The 23,931-nt window shown below is 41.6% G+C and overlaps 3 protein-coding genes across 4 annotated transcripts; 1 reads left to right on the top strand and 2 right to left on the bottom strand.

Moving 5' to 3' along the window:
* Positions 1-280: 280 nt before the first annotated feature.
* On the top strand, positions 281-11,670 carry LOC117764983 (carcinoembryonic antigen-related cell adhesion molecule 5). Its single transcript, XM_034591169.1, has 19 exons — positions 281-1,326; positions 1,439-1,477; positions 2,179-2,244; positions 2,849-3,121; positions 3,216-3,482; positions 3,675-3,944; positions 5,004-5,270; positions 5,824-6,114; positions 6,499-6,771; positions 6,878-7,147; positions 7,296-7,589; positions 8,756-9,031; positions 9,118-9,232; positions 9,330-9,487; positions 9,578-9,679; positions 10,229-10,297; positions 10,487-10,546; positions 10,974-11,021; positions 11,137-11,670. The coding sequence occupies exons 1-19, from the start codon at positions 1,248-1,250 to the stop codon at positions 11,199-11,201; spliced, it is 3,282 nt and encodes a 1,093-aa protein (XP_034447060.1). The 5' UTR covers positions 281-1,247; the 3' UTR covers positions 11,202-11,670.
* Positions 11,671-11,811: 141 nt separating this feature from the next.
* On the bottom strand, positions 11,812-15,884 carry apobec2b (apolipoprotein B mRNA editing enzyme, catalytic polypeptide-like 2b). 2 transcript variants are annotated; one of them, XM_034589429.1, is made up of 5 exons: positions 15,447-15,591; positions 15,179-15,407; positions 13,644-13,824; positions 12,547-12,890; positions 11,812-12,422 (listed from the first exon to the last, which is right to left on the bottom strand). In XM_034589429.1, exons 1-4 carry the CDS (start codon positions 15,475-15,477, stop codon positions 12,549-12,551), a joined length of 783 nt encoding a protein of 260 aa, XP_034445320.1. In that variant the 5' UTR covers positions 15,478-15,591; the 3' UTR covers positions 11,812-12,422; positions 12,547-12,548. The 2 variants fall into 2 exon arrangements, with proteins under 2 accessions (XP_034445320.1, XP_034445319.1); XM_034589428.1 differs by having other exon boundaries at positions 15,179-15,884.
* Positions 15,885-18,130: 2,246 nt separating this feature from the next.
* si:dkey-109j17.5 (zinc finger BED domain-containing protein 4) lies at positions 18,131-22,439 on the bottom strand. The gene is made up of 5 exons (XM_034589389.1): positions 21,706-22,439; positions 20,502-20,765; positions 20,114-20,373; positions 19,435-20,035; positions 18,131-19,039 (listed from the first exon to the last, which is right to left on the bottom strand). The coding sequence occupies exons 1-5, from the start codon at positions 21,853-21,855 to the stop codon at positions 18,191-18,193; spliced, it is 2,124 nt and encodes a 707-aa protein (XP_034445280.1). The 5' UTR covers positions 21,856-22,439; the 3' UTR covers positions 18,131-18,190.
* Positions 22,440-23,931: the final 1,492 nt, after the last annotated feature.

Here is a 23,931-nt window from a genome sequence, read left to right as displayed (position 1 = left end):
AGTTAGCTTCAGTTCCTAAAATTGTCGTTTTGGATGAGAGGTCTTCAAGAAACACAAGCAAGCCCCCTTACCGATGTACAGTTGTACAACTTCTGAAGAGAACATTACTTGGATGACTGAGAAACTTCGCAGATATATTTCACAGATGTTTGTTTTTTGTATAACCCTGAAACCAGTTCTTTCTTATAGGTCGATTGTTATTGATGTATTAACGCAAGTTGTAGTAATGTATTTATAGCATCAATAAATTAATATTTATCCTTATTAAAGTTAATATGTGTAACAGCTGAATCGTGGCACTTTGTCAGAGACGCAGTTTGCATTTGTCCCAGGTGGGACTAGATAAAATATATATATCCTGTGTTATACTGCCACCTTATGGTGAGTATGGTGAAACAAACCACAGACAAATGAACACAATTTTTATATCTTGACAATTGACACACAACATCATACATGTCGGAAGTCGCACTTCACCACAGAGGGAACAATAACTTCAGCTTTTACTTTCTTCTGAAGGAATGGATTATATGAACATTTTTACATGTGTGTGTGTTTGTGTGTGACAGAGAGAGATTTTTAGGGGGAAAGAAGTTAAGAATTAACTTTTTATTTTCATGTCTAGAAAGTGGCTCTAAAGCTGAAGACAACAGGATGTCGTGGTAACATTTGTTCGATAGGTTGGGCTCACACAAGTGCAAAGAGAAAAACCAGTAGCTTCCGCTCATGTTTTCAAAATCATACCACACCTACATGTGTGAAAAGAACTACTGGGAAACTGCTCTCAGATGATTCTAGAAACAATTACATTTCAGTTAGTAGTGCTTATTTTTTTATTTTTTTTGCCCAGAATCAGTCTAATAACAAAAAATGTGTTTAGTGTTTAGTATGTAAAATCTTACATACATACACATTGAAATTGGAAGGGAGAATGTCTTTCAAACCCAACACAACGTTTCTTCTTTCCTACAAATAGGTTAGACAATAAAAAAAACAACACAACAGCAAGCCTTGACATGAACATTTCTGCAAGTTTCAGTTCCCCTTTCCACTTTTCAGCAGAGATAAGCAGTTTGAATTAGGGCGAACAAAACCGTGAGTGTAGCTTTCATACATTTCCTGTTGCTTCAACCAGAAAAAGAAAAGTGCAGATGTCATAGAGAAACAGGAAAGCTTTTATCTTGAGGTGAGGTTGAACTTGTCCAACACACCATTTCCTCTCATGAGCTTCACTACACAGCAGTTATATGACTCGACTCAGAAACACGGCCTCTGCAAGAGCAGCTCAATGGAAAATGTGGCTCATCAGGGTCTTCCTTGTCATGTGTAAGTTTGTTTTTTATTAAATGGCTTAACTGTTTTGTGATTTATCTGCATCCAAAGAATATTTGAATGTACATTTGTTCCAGTGACCCTTTATCATTGTTTGATCTTACAGATTCCACTGCTGTTTGTGGAGCTCAGAATGTCCAAGATGGTAAGACACATTTCACACGTTAACATATCCTAGTATTTATTTGTAGTAAAAAGTAAAAAGTTTTGGTCTGAAAGCATTTACACAAAAAAAATCACATTTATCAAAAACATTTATTGTATATATAAAAATAATGTATTTGATTGCGTAAAATAACAAATACACATTGTTAAAAGTTTTATTCTGCATGTGCTAAGTTAGACTTACACCAGAACATTGTTTAGGAAGTAAAGCATATGTTATGTAAACATGAGGAACATGAAGTACTTTGTAGTCATCGGTCTTGACAGTTCCTACATTTATACTTCAACTAGTTCAAGTTCATTGTTCTGTATCATGTTGTGCAAGTAATTTGTGGCGATTAAAAACTAACGCCTGATATGTTATACTCCATTTTTCCATTGTCACTCTTTTTGCAAATTATCTTCCTGATTAAATAATTCTTTCAATTCTTAAAATCTTCAAATGGAAGAACTGTAAAATTTTCCATTGCAAATGTATGATGTTGTTTAACCGATGGTCCAAATCAAATCTTCCCATCTGATGAGCAGGAAACCTGAATCTTTGTCATTTTGATTCCTTGTTGCAGCTCTTGGTTTTAATGAACTTGCTCCTATAGCTAAAATCTTCACTTGACATGTAGATAAAGCACAAAACCGTTCTGATCTAATGTCTGTTCTCAACACCCCTCCTCTCATCACCAGTCACCACCACGCCCTTTTCTCTGACCTCCTTTGAACCGACATCGATGGAAGCTTCGACTGTTTCAGGTTAGATTTTAAATCTGAAGGAGCAAAGATAATCAAGCAGTGTTCTTCATTTAAAACATCTTAGATTCTGTAGATTTACAGTGAAAAGTCATTACTTCCTGAAATCAGTCAGTTTTTCAAACGGCACACATGTGATAATTTTTTGTAAAGACCCCAGGAGAAAATGTTTCCACAACCAATGTGGTCATGAGAAATGTCCCATGTGAAATCACCAATGTCTGTGATCAAAAGGTGCCAGCAATAATTGTATTTTTTTATGTCTGTACTTGTTTGTATTTAGATCAATGCCACAATTAAAATGTGCATTGAAAAACTATTAGAAGTCATATGTTCTTAGGATATTACTTGTATATGTATGGAATTTGAATTTGAAAAGCATGTGGTCTTGTGTAATTGTATCTTTTTTTCTGTTTTGAATTCATTTGAATCTGTTTTACATGCGATACATTCATAACTATATTTAAGACAACAAATCAACACAGGAATAATAATACAAAATATTCCAACACAGGTAAAAATGCCAGTGGGCCTTAATGGGTATGCGCTTTCAGAATAATACTATTTTTCAAATTATTATTAATATATTCTATTCTACATTATAAACTTCCAGAGCCTCCTGTACCATCCCTGCAGCTGCAGTCCGGCTGGTTGGACGTGTTCCCCTCTGAGAAAGTGGAGTTGAGATGTAACATCAGCGGCAGCTCTGACTGGAAGATCGTCTGGCACAAAGATGGACAGGAACAAGACGCAGACCCAAATCTGTCTTTCTCTGCAGACAGATCAATCCTCACTATCACTGCCGCTGCACAAATGTATTCTGGAAGTTATTCCTGTAAAGGTCAACACACCAGCAACTCACTTAAGGTCACAGTTTACCGTAGGTTTCATTATGTTTCATCACTCACATTTCGGCAGAATGTCTCGTTATAATAAAGATGAACTGAATCTTTTTCTTCATTCTTTCTCATTAGAAAACAAGCCCAAAGCAACTCTGAGTCAAAGACCAAACTTAAACAAGATGTTCCCTGGAGAGTCGGTCAACTTCACATGTCTGGTTGATGTGGCCTCTGAATGGGAATACCAGTGGTACCATAATGGAAATAAAATTCAAGCACAGGATACTTATACCATACCTTCTGTAGATCATTCTAACAGTGGAGAATACTACTGCAAAGCCAAAAGAGGCAAAGGCCAGTTCTACACAGAGCCGAGTGAAACAACATCCGTGCTGGTCTCTGGTAAGTGTTTCACCACAGACTCCACTACAACCACCAATTTATTCATTTTCATCTACATGAACCTTTTGGATATCTGTATTTTTCTTAAATCTTTCAATAGCTTGCAATGCATTTGACATTTTTGAGTCCCTTTCTCAAACCCTTTTGTGATGCAACTAACCCTGAAGATTTCTTTGCGGTGCACATTGTCAGATCCACCTACACCATTGTTGCTGTCTCCAAGGCTGGATGTGTTCAAAGACGAATTAGTGGCGTTCGTTTGCGACGTTGGCGACGTTGGCGACCCTGATTGGATGTACTCCTGGTACAAAAATCTGCAAAAGATCCCGGATGAAGACGAATCGTCTCTCAACATCACCTCGGTCACTCAAACCGATCAAGGAGACTACGCATGCAAAGCTCACCTGGAGGACAGGCGTGTCACCTCTGGATACAGCAACACAGCTACAGTCAAGGTTTATGGTGAGATTCCTTCCTATGTATAACCTACATTAACTTTACACTAATTCACGTATATTAACTCTTATCTATATCTTTACAATAAAGAAACAAATGTAAAAACAAGGAAGGGCTCGCTCATAGTGATGAACTTACACTGAATTGTCACTCAAATCTTTTTTGAGATTTATATTAAGTTACGGAACATTGTGTAGCTGTTTCAGAAATATTTCCCGCAAAAGCTGGTGGAGACTAAAAAAGAGCTTAAAAGAAAGTAAACATTGAACTTACATTTAGCAAATAGCCAAAAACACAACTCCAAATAAATCATAATGTCAGCGACTGTTTGCCACCAAGTTCACTAAGTTTAAAGGTTATGATATATCAATGTTGTTTTTACACCATTCGTTGTTGTTACTGTAACATTTTGGGATCATGCTAACCAGCCAGATATAGAAAAAATGATTTTTAATTTTAAGCATGGAGTGGAAGAACTGAGCTAAGAAATAGTGTTTACCATTGGAATAGGGAGTATGCTCCAATATCTGAACGAGACAAAATAATTTTATATAACAAGATAATGAGATATGATGAGATAACGCTAATTCACACTCCAACACAGTAGGTGGTGGTAATGCACCTTGAAGTTGGTCGCCACCCACCATTAAACCGAGCAAAGAAGGAGAAGAAAAATTGACAGCATTCTCTGAAAAATTAGAGAATTGGCTATCTGTCAAAAATTCTATCTTTAGTAAGTTGATGACATGTGTAATTTCAAATGTATTTTTATTACTGAGGTTGTATTTAAAGGTGGTTTTACATACTGCTTAATACTGCTTTTTCTCAATATAAAGTACACTTCAATAGTACACTAAAGTATATTTGAATTAATTAACTATGACAGTGTCAAAAATAAAAACATTATACCATAGGCGTAATAATAAATGTAGACTTTACAGCAAAACTGTATTGATTTCCATTTGGCTTTACAGATGTAGCTTGTAAAGTTGCTGCTGTGTGAATATTACTGCATCACAAGTTTTAAGGTAGCGAGAGAAGCAGTAACATTGTGTGTTCTTTCAGAAAACACACCTGAACCAACACTGAGCCAGGTCCCTGATTTCACCCCAATGTATGTTGGAGAAACTGTGAACTTCACTTGCACAGTCAACATGTCCTCTGGCTGGAAATATCAGTGGTATGAAAATGGACAGAACATCCCTTCTGCCACCGGCAAAACATACAGCTTCCCTCTTAGTCTTTCTGATGGAGGGAATTACTCGTGCAAGGCCACCAGAGGTGAAACAACATCAACGAGCCAGAGTGCGGAAATACAGCTATCTGTTCATGGTAGGTGAAGAAAGCAAAAAAGGTATTATTCACAGCATCGTATTTAAGGAGAAGCCAAACTGTTGATTTACAATGTACATCATATCATCAATAGAGTTGTCATTTTATGTTGTCTTGTCATTGTCACTTACGCCTTAAAACAACCTCAGAGCTGCTTTAAATTGAGTGAAAGAGCATTTTGTGTGCATCTTGCTTCCGTTATCTTAGCCACTTTCTGTTGAAGCAGGATGTTGTGGTGTAATATGATGCAGGGAGAGATAGCTCACAAGTGTGCAGTACACAGAACTGGAATATTAGTCAGAGAGTCAGTTTCATATTCTGTAAGAGCATGGTGGAAGCACGTCAGAGATACTTTTTGACTGTCCACATAAACCACTTTATTTAAAACGTTATTCTGAGCACGTAAACTCTTAGTTTTTATTGTTAGCTTTTCTATTCTTTAACTATTAAGGATGAAGGCAGTGCTTTTTTACTCTTTCTCCTCAAAGGACCATTGTGGTGTGTGTTGACAACATCCTCATTGCAAAGATGATATGCTTGTGTGTGTTTTTAGAAATTCCTGTTCCACATTTGGAGAATATGACCCAGTGGTTGGATGTGTTCCCCACTGAGAGTGTGAAGTTGAGCTGTGGGATGCAGCGCGGCTCTGGCTGGACCTATACCTGGTACAAAGCTGGAGAGAAGGTCAAGCCTTATGATGCTGTGTCTTTTGATCCGGATGGATCTACTCTTTCTATTAGCTCCGCTTCAGCTAAACATGAAGGACCATATAAGTGCAGGGGACACCTCCAGGACAGATCTATCAGCAGCCAAACTAGTTCTAAACTTACTCTCACAGTATATGGTGAGTTTTCTTTTAAATGTGTTATTCTATACAAATTTGATTGATTGATTGATCTAAATTTACATACAAATAAATAAACTCAGTGGAGCATGTATACCTTCGCCAAGGCTCAACAATCCTACACATGATTGTCTTGTTATTGAAGTAGAAATATAAAAGAAAAGAGGAAGTGATCTGATAACCAATGATTTTGTGATAAATGTGCAATTTGGGGGGAATTTATAAAAGGGAATTTTTTCTTTATCTTGGGCACTAACATTTTTGGGGATTAGTCCATGAGGATTGGATAAATATCTGATAAAGGTACATCTGGTAACTTGTTTTCACACTGAATAGAGAGTCATTTAACACACTGATGGAATTAGCATGTTTATCTTCCCTCAGCTAAGACGCCCAGTGTCGTACTGACACAGGATCCAGAGTACAAGGTGATGTTCCCTGGAGAGTCCGTCTCCTTCAGCTGTCACTTTAATGTCTCCTCTGGATGGGGGTTCCTCTATTACAAAAATCACAATCAACTCAATCACGCTGGAATCAAATATTCAATCAACTCTACCGGGCCCTCAGATGGAGGATCATATACATGCCAAGTAAAAAGAGGCAGGGATCAGGTCTTGTCTAGCAACCCTAGTCAGGCTATACTCCTTGACGTTAAAGGTAAGTTCTGTTGACTGTAGTCAGTTATGATATTTCATGAACAGTGAAGAGCTGCTGGTATGACATAATACACACAGACACATGTCTTCTGCTTTTGTGTTTTTAGAGGAACACCCCAAACCTGTGATGACTCAAGAGCCGAAGGCTGACAAAGTGTACGTTGGAGAGTCAGTGTCCTTGGATTGTAAAGTGGAAATCTCGTCTGGTTGGGAGTATCTGTGGAACAAAGATGGAGTGGCACTCCCTCACAAGAGTCGTACTTTTAAAATTCATAATGCCAGTTCATCAGACAGCGGGAGTTATGAGTGCACGGCCAAAAGAGAAAAATCTACATACCAAACACAGCACAGCAAGAGACAATCCTTACAAATATCTGGTGAGCCAAAGAAAGTTGTGTTGTATTGTGTATTTTAATGGATGCTGTCTTCTTGTGTCTATATTGATTTCATGGTAAAAACTTTCCGACAACAAGATGCATCTCAGGATATTTTTTGAAGTGGCTCATGTGTCTGTGTGTTTTTTAGAGATTCCTGTCCCCCAGTTGAAGCAAATGACCCAGTGGTTGGATGTGTTCCCCTCTGAGAGCGTGAAGTTGAGCTGTGGGATGGCAGAAGGCATCTCTGACTGGACGTACACCTGGTACAAAGACGTACAGAAGGTCCAGGCTGATGATACTGTGTCTTTTGACTCGGATGCCAGGACTCTCTCAATCAGCTCTGCTGCAGCTAAACATGCAGGACGATATAGTTGCTCAGGAAAGCTCAAGAGCAGACCTGTCAACAGTATCAGCAGCTCTGGACTAACACTCAGTGTTTATGGTGAGATTTTTCATTTGTCTTTTTTTAAACAATTCTTGGAGTAAGATTTTTAGGTTAAATGTATTATTTGGAATGGTCAGTCATGGAAATGGTAGCGGAGTATATGGGTAATAGGCTTATTTACATTTTAGAGTTACATTACAAGAGCCTGGCTGGTTTGCTGGTTGGCTGGTTGTTTGTTTGGTTATTTGGATGGTTGGTTATTTGGCTGATTGGCTGGTTGGCTTGTTGTTGGCTTGTTGTTGGCTTGTTTGTTTGTTTGTTTGTTTGTTTGTTTGGTTGGTTGGTTGGTTGGTTGGTTGGCTGGTTGGCTGGTTGGTTGGTTGGCTGGTTGGTTGGTGTCAGTTTTACAGCAATGCACATTCACCCATACAACCCACGTCCCATGAAACAAACAAGAGTGCAACACCAAGCAAACAGGACAAGTCATTAGTCAATAATGATAGCAACAATAACAATTAAGAAGATCTCATTAACATGAAGTATTTACTGACAGTAAAGAGCTGGGTTACCGGGCGGTCGTCTTGTTTTGTTCTGCCATGGCTGCATGTAAGAGGCTTTTAAGTTAAATTAGCAGTGGAGTGGGTGAGTGATGTCATGTGGTGTTGAGGTTGTGATGCAGGTGATCGCCTTAGAATTGAGTTCAGAGAAGTTTGGCGTGGGAAGATCTATTAATTTGGTAGCATTATGTTAGTTTTGTACAGGCGGGGCAGTAAAGTAGGATGGGTTGGATGACATTGTTGTACAATAGGAGAAAATGGGGGGAGACATCTTAAATACTCATGATCCATTTTGAACAAAGCACTTGATGTATCAGCAATACAGAATATATATCATAGGAGATATTCTATATGCATAGTACATTGTACAAAATATGATCATTTGTGATAAACTAAGCCAGCCATCAGATGTTAGAATGTTGATCTTCTTGTACATCTCTTACAAGAGCATGAATAAGTGCATTTGCTGAAATTTCAATATATATATTTTATTTTATGTCTTTGAGGAAGCTAAACAAACGTGTTTTATGTGAGATAGAGAAGTTAATCATTCAGGTGAGGAAGTTGATACTCAGACCATCGTTTTAACCATCTAGTGAAAGGCGAGTGTTTCCTTCCTTAAATGCTACTATTCCAATCGCTTGTCATTATTATCATCACCCTCAGATACAAAACCCAGAGTCACACTGATGCAGAAACCTGAGTACGACGTGATGCATACTTTGGATTCAGTCTCCTTCAGCTGCCATATTAATGTCTCCTCTGGATGGGAGTACCTGTGGTACAAAGATGGCACTCCACTCCCACTCCAATCTGGACACAACTATAACATCAGCTCTGTTGTGACCAAAAACACTGGGTCATACACATGCCAAGTAAAAAGAGGAGTGGTTGAAATCTTGCAGTCAAACCAGAGTCCGGCTGTAAAACTCAAGATTCTAGGTAAAGTATTTCTGACTTCCACTTTTTTACTTTTTCTGTGCACATGTTGGATGTGTTCATCACAGTCTTTATTGTTTTTGCTGCAGAACGCCCAAAGGCTAATATACTCCTGCTGACAGGCTGGTCCGAGGTGTTTGCCACTGACATCTTGGTGCTCAGGTGTGAGGTGCAGGCAAGCAACGACAAGTGGAACTACACATGGTAATACAGCTTACCTGTTTCCTAAATACATGTACTGCTGTGTGGATTCTTACCTTTCTGAAAATTCATGCAGAAAATTCAACATACATTTAAACAGGTTCAGAGAGGGAAATCCAATCGATCTGCTGACCTCTGAGAAACATTTCGTCACACCCCAGAACGACCCCAAGCAAAGCCTGTACACCTGCCAGGGCAATCGCAACGGTCAACCATCTTATTCAAAACCCAGTGATTCTTTCAAGACCAAGAACCTTCGTGAGTAAATGTGACATCTGAAAGTTATGAGTTTTTACCCAGAAAATATTCTTTCAGTCTCAGTTGTCTGTTTTCATTTTGAAACTGCAGTTTTGAAGAGGAGGGTGCTTCTCTCCATCTCTGGCTGTCTGTTCTTCGGCCTTATCGCTGTTCTCCTGGGATGCATTGTCCTCCGATTCATCCGCAAACCAGGTGTTGTTTTAGTTTGGTACTTTTTGAATGCAAAGAAGGATTCTAAGCATCTACATTATGCATGCAGCTATAATCAGTTTTACTGTAATAAAGATGGATAAAATGCCAATGTCACTCAAATCTTTATATTGTGTGTAGAGCAGCTCAGAGTTTAACTGTCGCGGCCACAGCTTCACTTTTCTGGCTCATTATCACTTCCCTCATCGTGTCATTTTTAGCAGCAACAGAATGTTTTCTGTGAAAAAGCTCCAGAAACAAACTGTTCCTCTGCAACTGACACATTTATTTAACAGTAAAAGACCCAGATAATTTTCTCAGCAGTAGGTAGAGACCAAATACAGAGAGACGTGAGAGTGTGAATATTAGACTTAAATTTGCCAAGTGATCAACCCAACTCCAAGTTGAGTAATGTTGCTCTGTGTAGATGTAAATTGTATCTATATAGTGACCACTATGTGAAGACCACTCAAAGCGCTTGTGCATTTTAATCGCAAAATAAGAAAACACAATTCTCAAGGATGTGACCTGTTATCTTTTCCTGTCATGCAGCTGTCGATGACGACAAACCCGAAGAAGAAAACCTGTTTCTCACCATGGCGCAGCTAAAGGACCGGAGTGGTATGCTTGACACCTCTCATGGCTTGTGGTTTTTTGGTCACCATTTCCTCATACGCTGCAGATGCTGCCCCACCAGTGATTCGTTTCCAAGCTATTTTTGTATTAACAGTCAGCGAAACCATCTGCAAGTTTGGGTCTGACTTTAGGTGTTGGCTCGCTGGTGTTCAAAGTTTTTCCTCCCTCCTGCAGATGCACCCGATCCCATGGTTGAGTACATCACCGATGAAGGACTGAATGCATTGCCTAAAGGTAAATGACCAAGAGATTAATAAAATAGAGGATTTACAAACTTTTAGTACTAATATTACTGCAACTAATGTTTGTTTTCACGGTTGAATAATCTGCTGATTGATTGTTTCGTCTATAAATGTCAGATAATGGTGAAAAGTCCATCCTAATTTCCCAGAAGCAAAGGTGTCGTGGTTCAGAACCCAATTATGTTGAATTTGCTGTCAAACCCTGAGAAAACCTGACAAAAGTCACACATAACAGTTTGTAAGGATCCATTTTTAGCCAAAAGTATTAAAAAAAGTATTTGACAACCATAATAGTTTTTGATTCGAGTTCTTTCAAAGGAATGAACGAGAGGTCAACTAATTGTTGTCCTTCGAGTCCATCCCTCCCTGACACTTTCTGCTTTTCTTTTTCTTTTCTTTTTTAACAATGTGAACCGCAGAAGCAGATGAGAATGGCACACTACCCATAACCACAGAGGAGGGCGAAGGTAAAATTACTGATGAAATATTTTCTCTATCGTTGTGGTTGCTGTGCCAGCTTCTCCACAGCTGAGACATAACTTTCTACTGATCCGTCACATGTTGCTCTTTATATCTTTCCAGCTTTGACGACTGAGAGCGTTGATACGGAAGAAAACAAAGGTGGTCTGGTGTCCTTCAAACAATGAGTCACTGAAGATGGATTCACAACAATAGCTAATTATCAGATTGAAAGTCCATGGCATCGATGGACATAAGGCACCATATATTAGATATTTATATTTGAATGTATGGACGGACAATTTTGCTGTTGTGCAATGCTTATCACTGCAGTGCAATAAAAAAGGTTTGGCTTTAAAGTGGCATCGGTGGAGGCCAAACTCTCTATGGTGGCCATCATAGGACATAAGGTTCAGCTTGTCTGGCTCAGCCTCATGTAGTCAGACTTTAAGCCTCAGGTATGCTTTTTTATTTTTTATTTTTAACATTTTTTTGCTTTATTTGATAAAGAAGGTAGAGTAGTTGGGGAGAGAGCGCAGGGATGGCATGCAGCGATTAAAAGGCCCGAGCTGAATTCAAACCCGGGCCGCAACGAGGAGGAGGCAGCTTCATTAGTGGTACGAGCTCCATTAGGTGAGCTACCTGCGCACCTTACCTCAGTTGTGCTTTGACCTCAAAACTAACGTTCTGAGATTCACTGCGTTAGAGGATCTACATTTTAAAGGTCATGTAAATATTCTGAATTGCCCGCAGTGCTAGATAAAAGTAAATGTAAATTTAATAAGATTTATCCTCTCGCAACATTGTTGGCACCGGATTTAATTGGAATTCATCAAATTGTTGATGAGATATCGCACTCTGGAGCAATGGACATGGTCATTGCAACACAACCGTGTATAGATTCAACTTGGTTGGTGGTAATTGTACATATCTTTAACTGACGTATTGATGAATTGACTGTAAAAGGAAAAGAAATATTGAACATTATTTATGTGATAAGCATCAAACACACATTGTTTGCTTTCAGTTATGCATTGCACATAAAGTGATCATCTGCAGGATAATCAATTACCATTTAAATTCTTAGAACAAACACCAGATGTCACTAGATTGTAAGTTAACTTTCTCCAAAACGTATTTAATGTAATAAATGATTCAGCAGTGAATGTTGTTGCTCTGCTGGTTGGAAACTGTATACAATACATATTTATCTAGAAATTCAATCATTTTTGTGTCTCTCAACAAAATTATCAAAATAAAAAATACAAAATGTTGCCCCCAGAGTTCATTAAAACTAATATTGATTGATATGCACCATAAAATGTGACTGCAAGAAACACATGTTCAAAAAGTGGTGATTTCACAAGAAGGCTTATTTGTGGTTGAGTCAGTGGGGAGATCTTGTGCACCTGTAACATGGGTAAAAGACAAAAAGAAAAGAGTCATTATCAAGAAAAACATTTACATTTCATATAGACACAGTAAAAAGGATGTAGACTCACATCACTGCAAACACAAAACGTATAGACTTACATCTACTTGAGGATGTCAGCCAGTTTGTCCACATAGTACTCATAGTTCTCCTGACAGTCCTCCCAGGGTGTAAAGCTCTCCTCATCTTTGTCCACGTACGTCTCCCAAACGTGCACAAAGTCGGACGGCTTCATCATCCGCAGTTTGCAGCCAGCGCTCACCAGAGCTCGGAGCCCCTCTACTATCTCAGGCTGCTCCCACTCAAAGAGACGGGAGCAGAATATGCAGAGGCGCAGCTTTTTGCGCTGCTGAAGGATGCTGGCCAGCTTAGCTGCACAAGCCAAGCAGGGACTGGATGATACATACCATGTAACATCATACTCCTGTGAAGCGTTAGGGAGCACCTGGAGAGAGAGTTATGGGGGCATTAAAGGTGAACTAGAATTACCACCCTGCAGTTATATGTCTCTGCCAATCAGTGCAGTTGCAGTCTTCATACTCCAGACTCATATCAGGTCACCTTGACCTTTGGCCACTGACATCTAATCAGCTCATCTTTAATCCAAGTAACAACTGATCAACATTTGGAGAAACTCCCTAAAGTTCAAGTTGAATCAGTTAATCTGTCAGTAATAGTGAACATTTGTACCTAATTTGAAAGGATTCTCTCAAGGTGTTCTTCGGATAACATGTTAACAAGGTGACCTTTGAGTCCAAGTGAACATTTGTTCCAAATTTCAAGGAATTTCCTCAAAGTGTTCCTCAGGTGTAGCATTTATGAGACCAGAAACGTCTTATAAGGTCACAGCGACCTTTCCCTTTGACCGTTGATGACTGAATTCTACTCATTTCATCTTTGAGTTGAAGTGAGCGTTTGTAGGGAATTTGAAGGAATTTCTTTAGGGTGTTCCATCATCTTCACAAGATCAAAATTGTGTTCTGTCAGGTCACAGCCACCTTGGTCTCTGACCTTCAACCACCACAATCGAATCAGGTCATTCCCGAGTCAAACTGTGCACTTTCTCCAAATTTAAAGGAATTTCCTCAAAGCATTTGTGTTCACAACAATGTGATGGATGGACACCCCATAAACATAATATATCCTGCCTCATGCATAAAAATATTTCCCACTGAGAACAGATGAGTGTGTTCATTACCTGCTGAAAGAAGGCTTCTTCAGAATGAGCCGTGGCATGTTCATCCTCCATATAACCTTTCAGTGGCTCCACGCTGCCTCCTGCTGTGTCCACTCTGAAGCACAGGAGGGTTTTGTTCCTCCCTGATGAGTACTCCACGTTCCTGAACTGAAACTTGAAGTAAAACTGGCTCATCTGCTCCCTGGTGGACAATGAGAGTGAGAGTTTTCCTTAGATACATTCAGAGGTGCGATTGTGAACAGGCAAGGCGGGCAACTGCCCCAGGCCATGAGGGGGCCCCAGAGGGCTAACAAACTTTACTCCACAGCAGTGTCTCATAATGTGGCCAGTGACTACACCCCCGCCCAACCCCCCTCTCTCTTAAACAACCAATGGAGTATTCGCAATAACATGTTGGTAGGAAACTGTCGGGAAGGAAAGTTCTGTATCATTCTTAAAGTTTAAATTGAAATTGAAAGTAAAGAAGAGGAGTTATCCATCTGAAAGTGAAAAAAGAAAGACAAAACGAATGCCAACTTATTCATGCTAATGTCAACAATGGCTCTTTTTTGGTTTTTATTGTTCCATGTTTTTTGAAAAATTTACTTATGTAAGTGAACATTTTTAAATAAAAAAAGTTTACACTTCCTACCCTTCGTTGGTGTAAGATTATTTTTTAACATAAATGTTGACAAATGCTGTTTGAGGGGCCCCCTGGGACATTTTGTTTGTGGCCCCAATAGACTCTAGAATCTCCACTGGATACAATGTCCAGTCATCTTCATTTTCTTTTCAGTCGATGTGACAGCAAGCAAAACACTTCAGGACTTACCGTCATCCTCCTTTATTTAATGCATGTAAATTAGATTAGCAGGACTAAGTGAAAAACCAATCAACATCATGTACATATCGACAATACTTTCAATGTAATTTGTCACCTTCCATCGTGGTGCATTGACAGTGTGACCGAAAATTCCTTTCCTGGTGAAAAGGTTTTCACTTCTTCACTTCTTCAGGCCTTCAGCATTTATGATTTTTCAAACATCCAAGACAGTATGACGATTAAAGGGAGTGAATAGAGTATTTAAAATGGTACCACTGAGTAAACTGATGTTTCTGTAATGATTTTTTCTTTCAAATCATCCCATAATCCCTGAATATGCCATGATTCACTGATTGTACCCCATTGTTTTACAGAATATGAATAGCCCGGTAGATTACAGGAATAGATCTCTTGTAGCTTTCAGTAATAGAATGGAGAACAGATGCTACAGGCGGAGTGGTGATATGGCAGGGGCCGGCGTCCGTGTCGGCTCCGTGACTCATGACTATTCTTACCGCTGGGTTAGTACGGGTGGCAGGTGCAAGTCATTTGTATAAGTCCTCATTGAAATCAAATATAGAACATACAATGGAAACAATATAATCAAATAGAAAGAAAAACAACTTCTTCTACTGAAGGGAATAACCAAAACTTTTGTTAAAGAGCAAAACAGGTTTGAAAGCAGAACATGCTGACTCTAACTCTTGTGGAGTGTGTATAAAGTCTTACCCACCCTGTGACAATCTCAAACGGCGGCAGCTCTATGGGCTGAAACTCTGGTTTTTCCTCACTGTTGGCCACCTCGGCTCCTGAGGCCCCTGCGCTTTCCCCATTCCTCTTCTCTTCTTCCGTCTTCGGCTGCTCGGGGGTGTTCTCCGGCTGCTGGGGGGTGTTCTCCGGCTTCTTCACAACTTTCTCAGGCCTTTTCACACTTTTTTCCTTCCCATGTCCTTTATCCTTCTCATCGTTGGTTTTGTTTTCCACCTTCTTCTCTTTCTTCTTAGCACTTAACCGGCTGTTTCTGTCAGCCATGATTTTGTGAGAGTGGGTGACAGTGTTAGATAGAGAGAGAGGGAGGGGAAGATAGAGAGAGAGAGAGAGAGAGAGAGAGAGAGAGAGAGAGAGAGAGAGAGAGAGAGAGAGAGAGAGGGGGGGGGATTTAGTTAGGGTAAGTGGAGAGATAACCCTAGTACATGTACAGAAATAGAACCTTTTGTGTGCTGAGGTCAGAGTCACAGCATGCGAATGACTGGCAGGGGCAGGGGGAAGGTGGCTCGGTTGACCCAGCCCCCCTCATGCCCTGGCTACTGAAAGGCCAAACACAAGTCAAAGTGCCGATGCTGCACGAAGAAAGTAGGGCAGACAGGCCTTACATGAGTTCTAGCCACACTGTTTTGTCGTATTCAGAAAGGAAAGTGCCATGTAAATGTATATAAATGTACATCTCACACACACGAGATAGCTCTGTAATCCGACAGGCTTCAACTGTCAACAGGCCAGCAACAGGCAGGTTATTAATAACACTGCCTGGTTGTGTGTGTGTGTCTGTGTGTACGGAGTAACCAGGGCTCTCCTGATACTGAACACCACTTTTCTTTGTTCCAGCTCTAATGTCCTGTGGCTCATTAGGCCTTAGCAAAGCACCAAGGCCAGCTAAAGGGCAACCCCACCAAAAATGGGAAGAGACAGGGAGCTGGGCAGTGCAAACAAATACAAATACACAATGTGCAAGGTGAGCATTGGTGTCTGTATGAATCAGAGTGCAGGGTCGCACCGAGGCCCAGTGTGCATGTGCCCGTGAGCAATCAATCTATGAAATCATCCTGCATCGATACAGCCCTCTGCTGAGGCCATTGTGGGGGAGGGTAAATTGGTTTTGTGTGTGTGTGTGTTTTTGTGTCTGTGTCTGTGTGAGTGTGTGTATTTGCAGACAGAAAATAGCTTTCTGCACTGCAGATGTAATAACTTGAGGCATGAGGGAGAGGGTGGGAGGGATGGAGCGAGGGAGGGGAGGGAGGGAGGAGGCAGTTCAATTACAATTTCCTCCCCTCCCTCGGTCTCACTCCATGCCAAGTAATTAATTTCAGAGGCAATTACCAAAAGGACTGCAGCCTGCTCGCCTAACTCGAATGGATGAGCTGTCACTGCCTCGTGTGTGTCCTTGTGTGTGTGTGAGAGATGCTTCATACACTCACAAACAACAACCTAAACCCATGGGGATGATGAGCAGAAACACACAAACACTGACACTTCTGCACCGATATCTTACAACACATTTGAATCCAAAGACGTGCTGAGGCGATGATCGTTATGATCACAGCAATCTTTGATAATTAAGATCTGTGTGGGATGGGATGAAGCTGCGTTGAAAAGATGTAATCCTAGTGATGGTCCTTATCGTCGCATCATTGCAATTACATCACATTTCGTCTTCAAACAGATTGTTGTTGTCTGACTGTTTCTTTTTAATCACAAAAGTCTGATGTAGCAGTAGAGAGCAAGGTTGCAATATCAACACATATCTTTCTGCACTTTATTTCAAAGTACTGGCAATTGTTTTGTGTGAGCCTATTTGGCTGTGAAAGAGAGGGGCCGTGTGGGCTGTGAGTGGGGCCTGCCTGCTGACTCTTATCTAACTGTGATGGAATTACTCGCAATTATGCTGCCTCCCCACTGGTGCAGCCCGGAGCGACAGAGTTCCTGAACACAACGGGAATCACACACTGCAACATTCACAGCTTCTCCTTCAAAGTGAGCGAGGCCCTGAAAAGTGGTTTCAAAATATTTCCGCGAGGTCAGACAAAGCAGAGGCCTCTGTTACGCCACATGCACTCATTCTGTGCACGTGGGGGCGGAGGCAGGCATTACAATTGCTCAAAGTTCAGAACCAGAATTGGACATGAAATTAGAAATAGTGGGAAAAAAGTGCTGATAATGAAAATGAAATGGAATTGACCTCCACTCTGAGAGAGAACAGAGTTATAAGGGACTGACAGGCGGAAAATATAAATAAATTAGGGTCAAATAATTAGATATGTGAAGCAGATGTCAGCTTTGCTCCACTGGGAAAAAAAATGGTGTGTGCTGTACACATGCACTCGCATCTGCAAGGTCTGAGTCGGGGGGGTGAAACTCATTTATTATTGTGTCCTAATGAGACATTCACACACAGAGAAAATAAAACAATAAGGGGGGGGACATATTGTTTACCTGCTGATGCGTTCCTTCCAAAACAACATCAGACGAATTAGTCACAACCTTGATTACTGTATATCAGTATAAATCATATTCTACACTATGCAATAATTAACCATTTTGTTATTGTTGGTGTATCAGTGTTGGCTGGTGCAGACACAAGCTGTCTTTGAGGTTGGGAAAATAGAGAGTGGAGGGTTTGTGGTTGTCTGAGGACCCTGATCAGGCAAAAATAATGTCGAAGTAAATACTGATTAGTATTGATTAGCTTCTAGTCCCCTAAGTCTGCAGCATGTGACATGGTCGTCTGTATGCTGGCTGCATGGTGAACAGAGCAATCCACACCTGCTGTAGTCGGCAAATCCCTTCTGACCTGAGCCTCTTCACTGAAACTCTGGTTAATTCATCTCAGAGGATCGTGAGGACTGTGTTATGTTGCTAACTCAGTTTCCTCGGAGAGGATCAGCGGTTAGTATCCAAGAATTAACATAACTGATGGTACAAATCATTGAGTTGCCGTTTAGTTAAAAGAATTATGTGACTCTTAGCTCTAAGTCCATAACAATCTGTAGTTTGCTTTGAGGTAGATGAGCGTCTCCAGGTTCTTTGGTAAGATGCGGCTTCTCTCTGGCCACAGGCAGATCTCGGCAGTAGTGAATATGTTCCCCACCACAGTGCCACAAGCAGGTATGGTGAACGCCCTCTTGGCCACCTGAGCAAGCAGAGGAAAGTCAATAGCTTTACGCCGCCAGTAATGCAAAGCATCTTCATCTGTTGGTTCCTCTCGTAGATATACGCTTAACTCCTGCTCCAGGCTCTTCGCCTGTGTTGCGGGTCTCTGCTTGATGAAAGAGAACAACTTGCAGGGCCGTGAAAGTGAGGAAACCGGCGATGGAGCCGGAGATGGAGCAGGAGGAGTCTGGGATTGAGGGTGTAGGTCTGTGTTGAGATCTAAGGGGCTGGAGGCTGCGGAATGTTTGGATAACTCCTCTATTAGAACCTGTCTGTGCCAGTCAGGGTTGCTGCTCCAAGTGAGCTTGAACTGGGGGTCCAGAGTGGTGGCAGTGATGTAGAGGGGGTCCTCCAGGATGGGGGCCAACCGACGCTCTACAGCCTGGCTGAGGGCCACCAGGAGAGAGGGGCAGTTGGGGGTTGACGTCTCAGAGAGATGCTTACGAAGACCCAGGACACACGGCAGCCCCAAGCTGATGGACACGTGTCGTTCTGCCTGCAGGTCATTCTGTCTGTCTCCATGCACCATGTCCCAGGCCTCAGTGAAGGGCTCCAAAGTGTCAGTGAGCTCCCTCAGGAGGGCTCTCTCTGAAGCGCCCGGTGCAAGCTCCCCTGGACCACTCATCTCCTCCAGGAACTCCACTGAGTCCAGCAGCCGTCGAAGCACCTGCATCAAAAAAATCAAACAAAAAACAGAACTTTCTTCAACCATTGAAACACACAATTGATTGTGTTCATGCAGAAAAGCTACAATTTGATCAGTCTTTAAATATAAACCTTTATAAAACCACACCATTCATTGAAAATAATGTATTATATACACATACTACGGTAACACTAAAATATCATAAGCAGTGTATGACGTAGTTGGAAAACATACTGGGGCATTTAAATTGGTTATTAATGTATTTTTTACAAAAACTCCTAACTCACTGATTGGTGCAACTGAGAGTGACAATAGAACATATATGTAATACAAAACTTGTATTGATATACAAAGTGTTTTATTAATTATTTATAAACTACTACTACTACTACTACTACTACTATTGTACCACATACCTTAAGCTGAGCAGCCCAGTCTCTCACTGCAGAGGGGGCATTTCCTGTTCCCCCCATCATCAGTCCAGTACCATCAAACACCTGGCTGAGTTTCTCAGGTGGGACAGCAGAGGTAATGTAGTTATAGAAACAGGCAGCCTTGGCCAGTGTGGAGGAGAGCTGCGGACAGGAGCACAGCCCCTCCCTGACACACTGTTCCAGAGAGCGAGAGAAACAGTCCACCCGACGAACACCCAGACCCTGCTCCCAGGAGTCCTCCCATTCCTCTTCATCCGCCCCATCACCATGACCATTCCTGATCCCTTCCTCTGCGTCGTTACCATTGTCCACCCCCTCTTCACTGTTGTCATCTCGCACGCTAGCGAGATGAGGTGACACCGAGAAACCGGGAAGACAACATGGCTTTAAGGTTGCCGTGGCCAGAAAAGGGTCCGCGACGACACGAAACACTCTCCCTGACACCCCGTGAGAGTGGCACACTTCATCAAATTCTGACAGGACGCGATTGCCAGAGGTGCCGTCGGTCAGGGGTAGGCACGCCAGCAGGGCTGAACGCATCTGCCAATCCGATGTGAGAAAATGGCAGGTGACACCGAGGAAACTACAGAGAGAGAAGAGATGGCAGAGAGAGAATCAAAGTTGGAATCAAGTTGTTTTTTGGCTAATTTTACCTCCGTACCCTGAGGTGGCTCCAGAAAAGCCCCTCCAGAGATCCAGGCTGAGGCTGAGGGCGTGTGCCGAGGCCAGGGCCTGACGGGTGGTCAGCTGGACTTGATAGGCGTAGGCAGGGAGGAGCTGGCTCTGGATGTAGTGCTGATGCTCTGGGGTGTAGCGTGGCTCCAAGAACTGCAGCAGCTCCCTGAAACCTTGGTTTTCCACTATGGACACTGGCTGCAGGTCAAGCACTATCATCTTGGCTATAGCCTCTGAGATCAACACCTATGGCGACAAAGATCATGTGTAAATAACCCTTAATACGGCAGATGATTTCAATGGCACATTAGATAATACAGGGTTACATCAACAGTGGGACAGCTATTTGCATCTCAAGTGGTGTATGACTGCACCTGACGTGGGTCATGTCTGTCAAACTTGCTCGCCCCTCCTCCAGAACCTCCTCCTACTCCTCCGTCCAGAGTTCCCATTCCTCCAACACCTCCTCTTCCTCCTCCTCCTCCTCCTCCTCCTCCTCCTCCTCCAGTAGTGATGGGAACACTGAAGCGGGAATTCTCTCCATTGCTGGTGAATGTGTGCAGGGAACCAGAGGAGTAACCCTCTCTCTTCATATCCTTCCTCTTCACAAAGTCATCATACATGGCCTGGTGCTTCCGCTAAATGGGACAGTGGCACAGGAGTGTTATTGGTTGACAGGTAGAATATTTTATTTAGTGCTTAGGTTCATATATACAGTATATATATCGTCACTGTTGTTTCTGTGGAGAAGGATACAATATGGATGAATCTGACTGTCTTTGATTTAGCTACATAAAATTGATTTACATACATTTGCTTTTTAACCGTTTCCTATTATTTGCCTTAATTGTTTTCCATTTTTAAAGGTTAAGTGTATAGACTTTAGTGTATAGACTTTAGTGACATCTAGTGGTGAAGTTGCATGTTGCAGCTCACCTCACCCTCCAAACATGAAAAAGAACCTGTGGTAGCCTTCATTTGTCATAAAAACTCAAAAAGGTGTTTAGTTTGTCCAGTTTGGACACTGTAAAAAACATGGCGGCCTCCGTGGAGAGGACACGCTCCTGATGTTAATATGAAGTATTTAAATAAAATTCTAGGGTAAAGAAAACGATTTGTACAATTTAGATGATCACACACTGGTGAAAACATCACTAGGATTATTTTATATTCAATTTCTGCCAATAAATCCCTTTCACCTAAATCTTAAACACTGATCCTTTAACTTGTCAAGCTCCTTTTAACTGTGTTAAAGGACTCCTATATAAATAAAGTTGATCATAACTATTATAAAAAGATGCTGTTATAGTGAGAATTTGCATGTCTGAACTAAGGAGGGAAGCCTCAGCCTGACTCCATGTGTTCGAAGTGATGAGGAGGCCTCTCCTGAAGTCTGCATATGACTGATAATTACAGCTTCTCTCTGAATAATGCAGTTATTCTGATCTGTTTTTTGGTTTTTTTGCAATAAACTCACTCAGGTGCACCACACAGAAATATGTCAGGACTGAGAACAAGTGCAGAGGATCCGTCCCTTCATGTATAAAACCACATAACTTCTTATTTTGAAGTCATTACCTTGAGATGCGTTACGAAGTTGGACGTGACGCTGCGCTTCGCCTGGATCCTGGTGCCACAAGCCTTGCAGTTGGACTCGATTTTGCCATTTTCGCCCTCGAACACAATATTGAAGTAATCCAGGATGGACACCTTCGCGACCGACGCCATTGGAGCCGACTCTTCCTCTGCTCTGGAGCACAAATCAACTTGCGGTCTGAGTCCGAGGTATCAGCCTCACCTCGGCTCCGATCATGAGCGCATGCAGGCCGGCGTGTTTACCTCCCAGTCCCCGGCTCAGACATTCGCAGGAAAAACGTCGCTGCCGGCTGAGCGGACAAAAGGGGAATCGGGATTCTCGAAGCGGCAGTTGCGGAGGGTTTTTCACGTCCGGAATCGGCCACGATCGGGCCAGGGAGGCTGCTGCGGATGTTCCGGGAGCATCAATGATAATGTGACCGCGAGGATACATCCGCCGTGGCCGCGCTCCCATCCGACGGTCGGACGCAAGTGGAGGCAGCGCGCCGTGTTTTCATGGAGGCGTGTGGACTGTGGTGTCATCGGAGCAGGAAGTGCACACAATACACGGGAGTTTCATGTCCCTCCCATCTCGACACTTCCCGGTAATGTTCGGCTGTGCCCGGTAAACGCTGCTGGGATCTCAGGGTGGTGGCGCTCTTTCAAATTATTCCCACTATTATCCGTATAATAACAGCAGGTATTTATTTATATAATCCTGTCCCGAGGAGAGTAGACTTTCCACAAATGTTTCTGTTTTTAAATCCTTACTAATAATTAGCTTTTAAATGGATGTTTGGTTTTTATTGTTTTCTGTTTTCTTGTTCTGTGTTGTTTTGCAACACACCTTGTAACCTTGTTTAGGTAAGTGCTGTGGAAATAAAGTTGTGTTATTTTATTATTATATAGTGACACTTCTTATATGATTTGAAATTAAGACTGTATTTCTGTATTCCAATGTAAGGAAAAATAAATTGTAGAAAGTCTTATTGTAATTATTTATTTAAAAAACAAGAAAAGACAACATAAAGACTTATGTCGGACAGACGGACGGATTTTTTTTCGTCTGTCTGTCCGTATTTTAATAATTTTTTTTTTGGACAGACAGACGGACAGTGGAGTTATGACAACATCGTGTCCTTTGGCAAAGGATGAACCTTCGCCGCACCTCAATGTTTACACGGTTTGAGGAAATGTCACAATTCTGACCATGGTCCTATGACTTGACTGAGCTCATTTGAGCTGTATATTGTAAAGCAGCCAGGAGCAGTGTATCAAAGTATAAAACATGTCACTTCCTGTAGCCAGCAGGTGGCGCTGTAATGATGAGTCAATATTGACACATGGATCTGATCAGGGCGGGACTGTGAATGTGTGAATGAGGTTTGAGGCTGATAGAACAATGCACAGAGGAGTTATAATAAATCCCTCTTTTTTGGCAAATCATCAAAATTCTACGCCACGCCACGGTCACAGTGTGATGAAATCAAATATACCGAGGTAGTTTATATCTCCATCTTGTTGAGATGACATTCACAGAAGTTGAAGTTGATCTGATGAAAGCCCAAGGACAAGTTCATCAGAGTAAAATTGTAGAAAATGGTGTAAATGGTTAAATGGTAAATGGTTTTGTATTCATATAGCGCTTTTCTAGTGTAGCATATCTATCCAAGAGACCTTTTTGTTTGTCATGAAAAGACACATGTCCCTCTCGATTTTTGTACATGTCGGCCAATCGTAGTGCTGCTAGTTAGGAGGCGCTAGTCAGTTGTTTTGCCACGCCCATTCCTTAAAACCATATGAATGTCTGCAGGGGGGGGGGCTGTTGCTACACAAATGTAGTTTGAGGGAGGTTGAACCTCGAACACCGAATTTATAGCCATTTCGTGTGTCATGGCGAGTTGATGAACTTTGACCCCACGCCACTAATATGGCGTTTGACGAAAAGTGACAGTAATCTTATGTCTACATTATCCATGTCTTGAGACCCATTTGACACGATTGACATGGTTGCGATCAATGGATGAGGAAGAATACTTCCAAGTGTAAAACGTTCCAAAAACAAGACATTTCCTGTTGCCACCAGGGGGCGCTGTGATTTTAAGTCACGATTTCTGTGTAGATGTCATCAGGCCGGGACTCTTGTCTTACATGTCTCGACTCGATTGGACCAAATACGTCCGAGATACAGAACCTTGTGTTTTGATGGCGTGTAATCAAACTTTGACG

This window comes from Hippoglossus hippoglossus, chromosome 7, assembly GCF_009819705.1.
Source record: "Hippoglossus hippoglossus isolate fHipHip1 chromosome 7, fHipHip1.pri, whole genome shotgun sequence".
NCBI lineage: Eukaryota > Metazoa > Chordata > Actinopteri > Pleuronectiformes > Pleuronectidae > Hippoglossus > Hippoglossus hippoglossus.
Note: the sequence above shows the minus strand (reverse complement) of the source record. Positions and strands in the feature narration are given on the sequence as shown.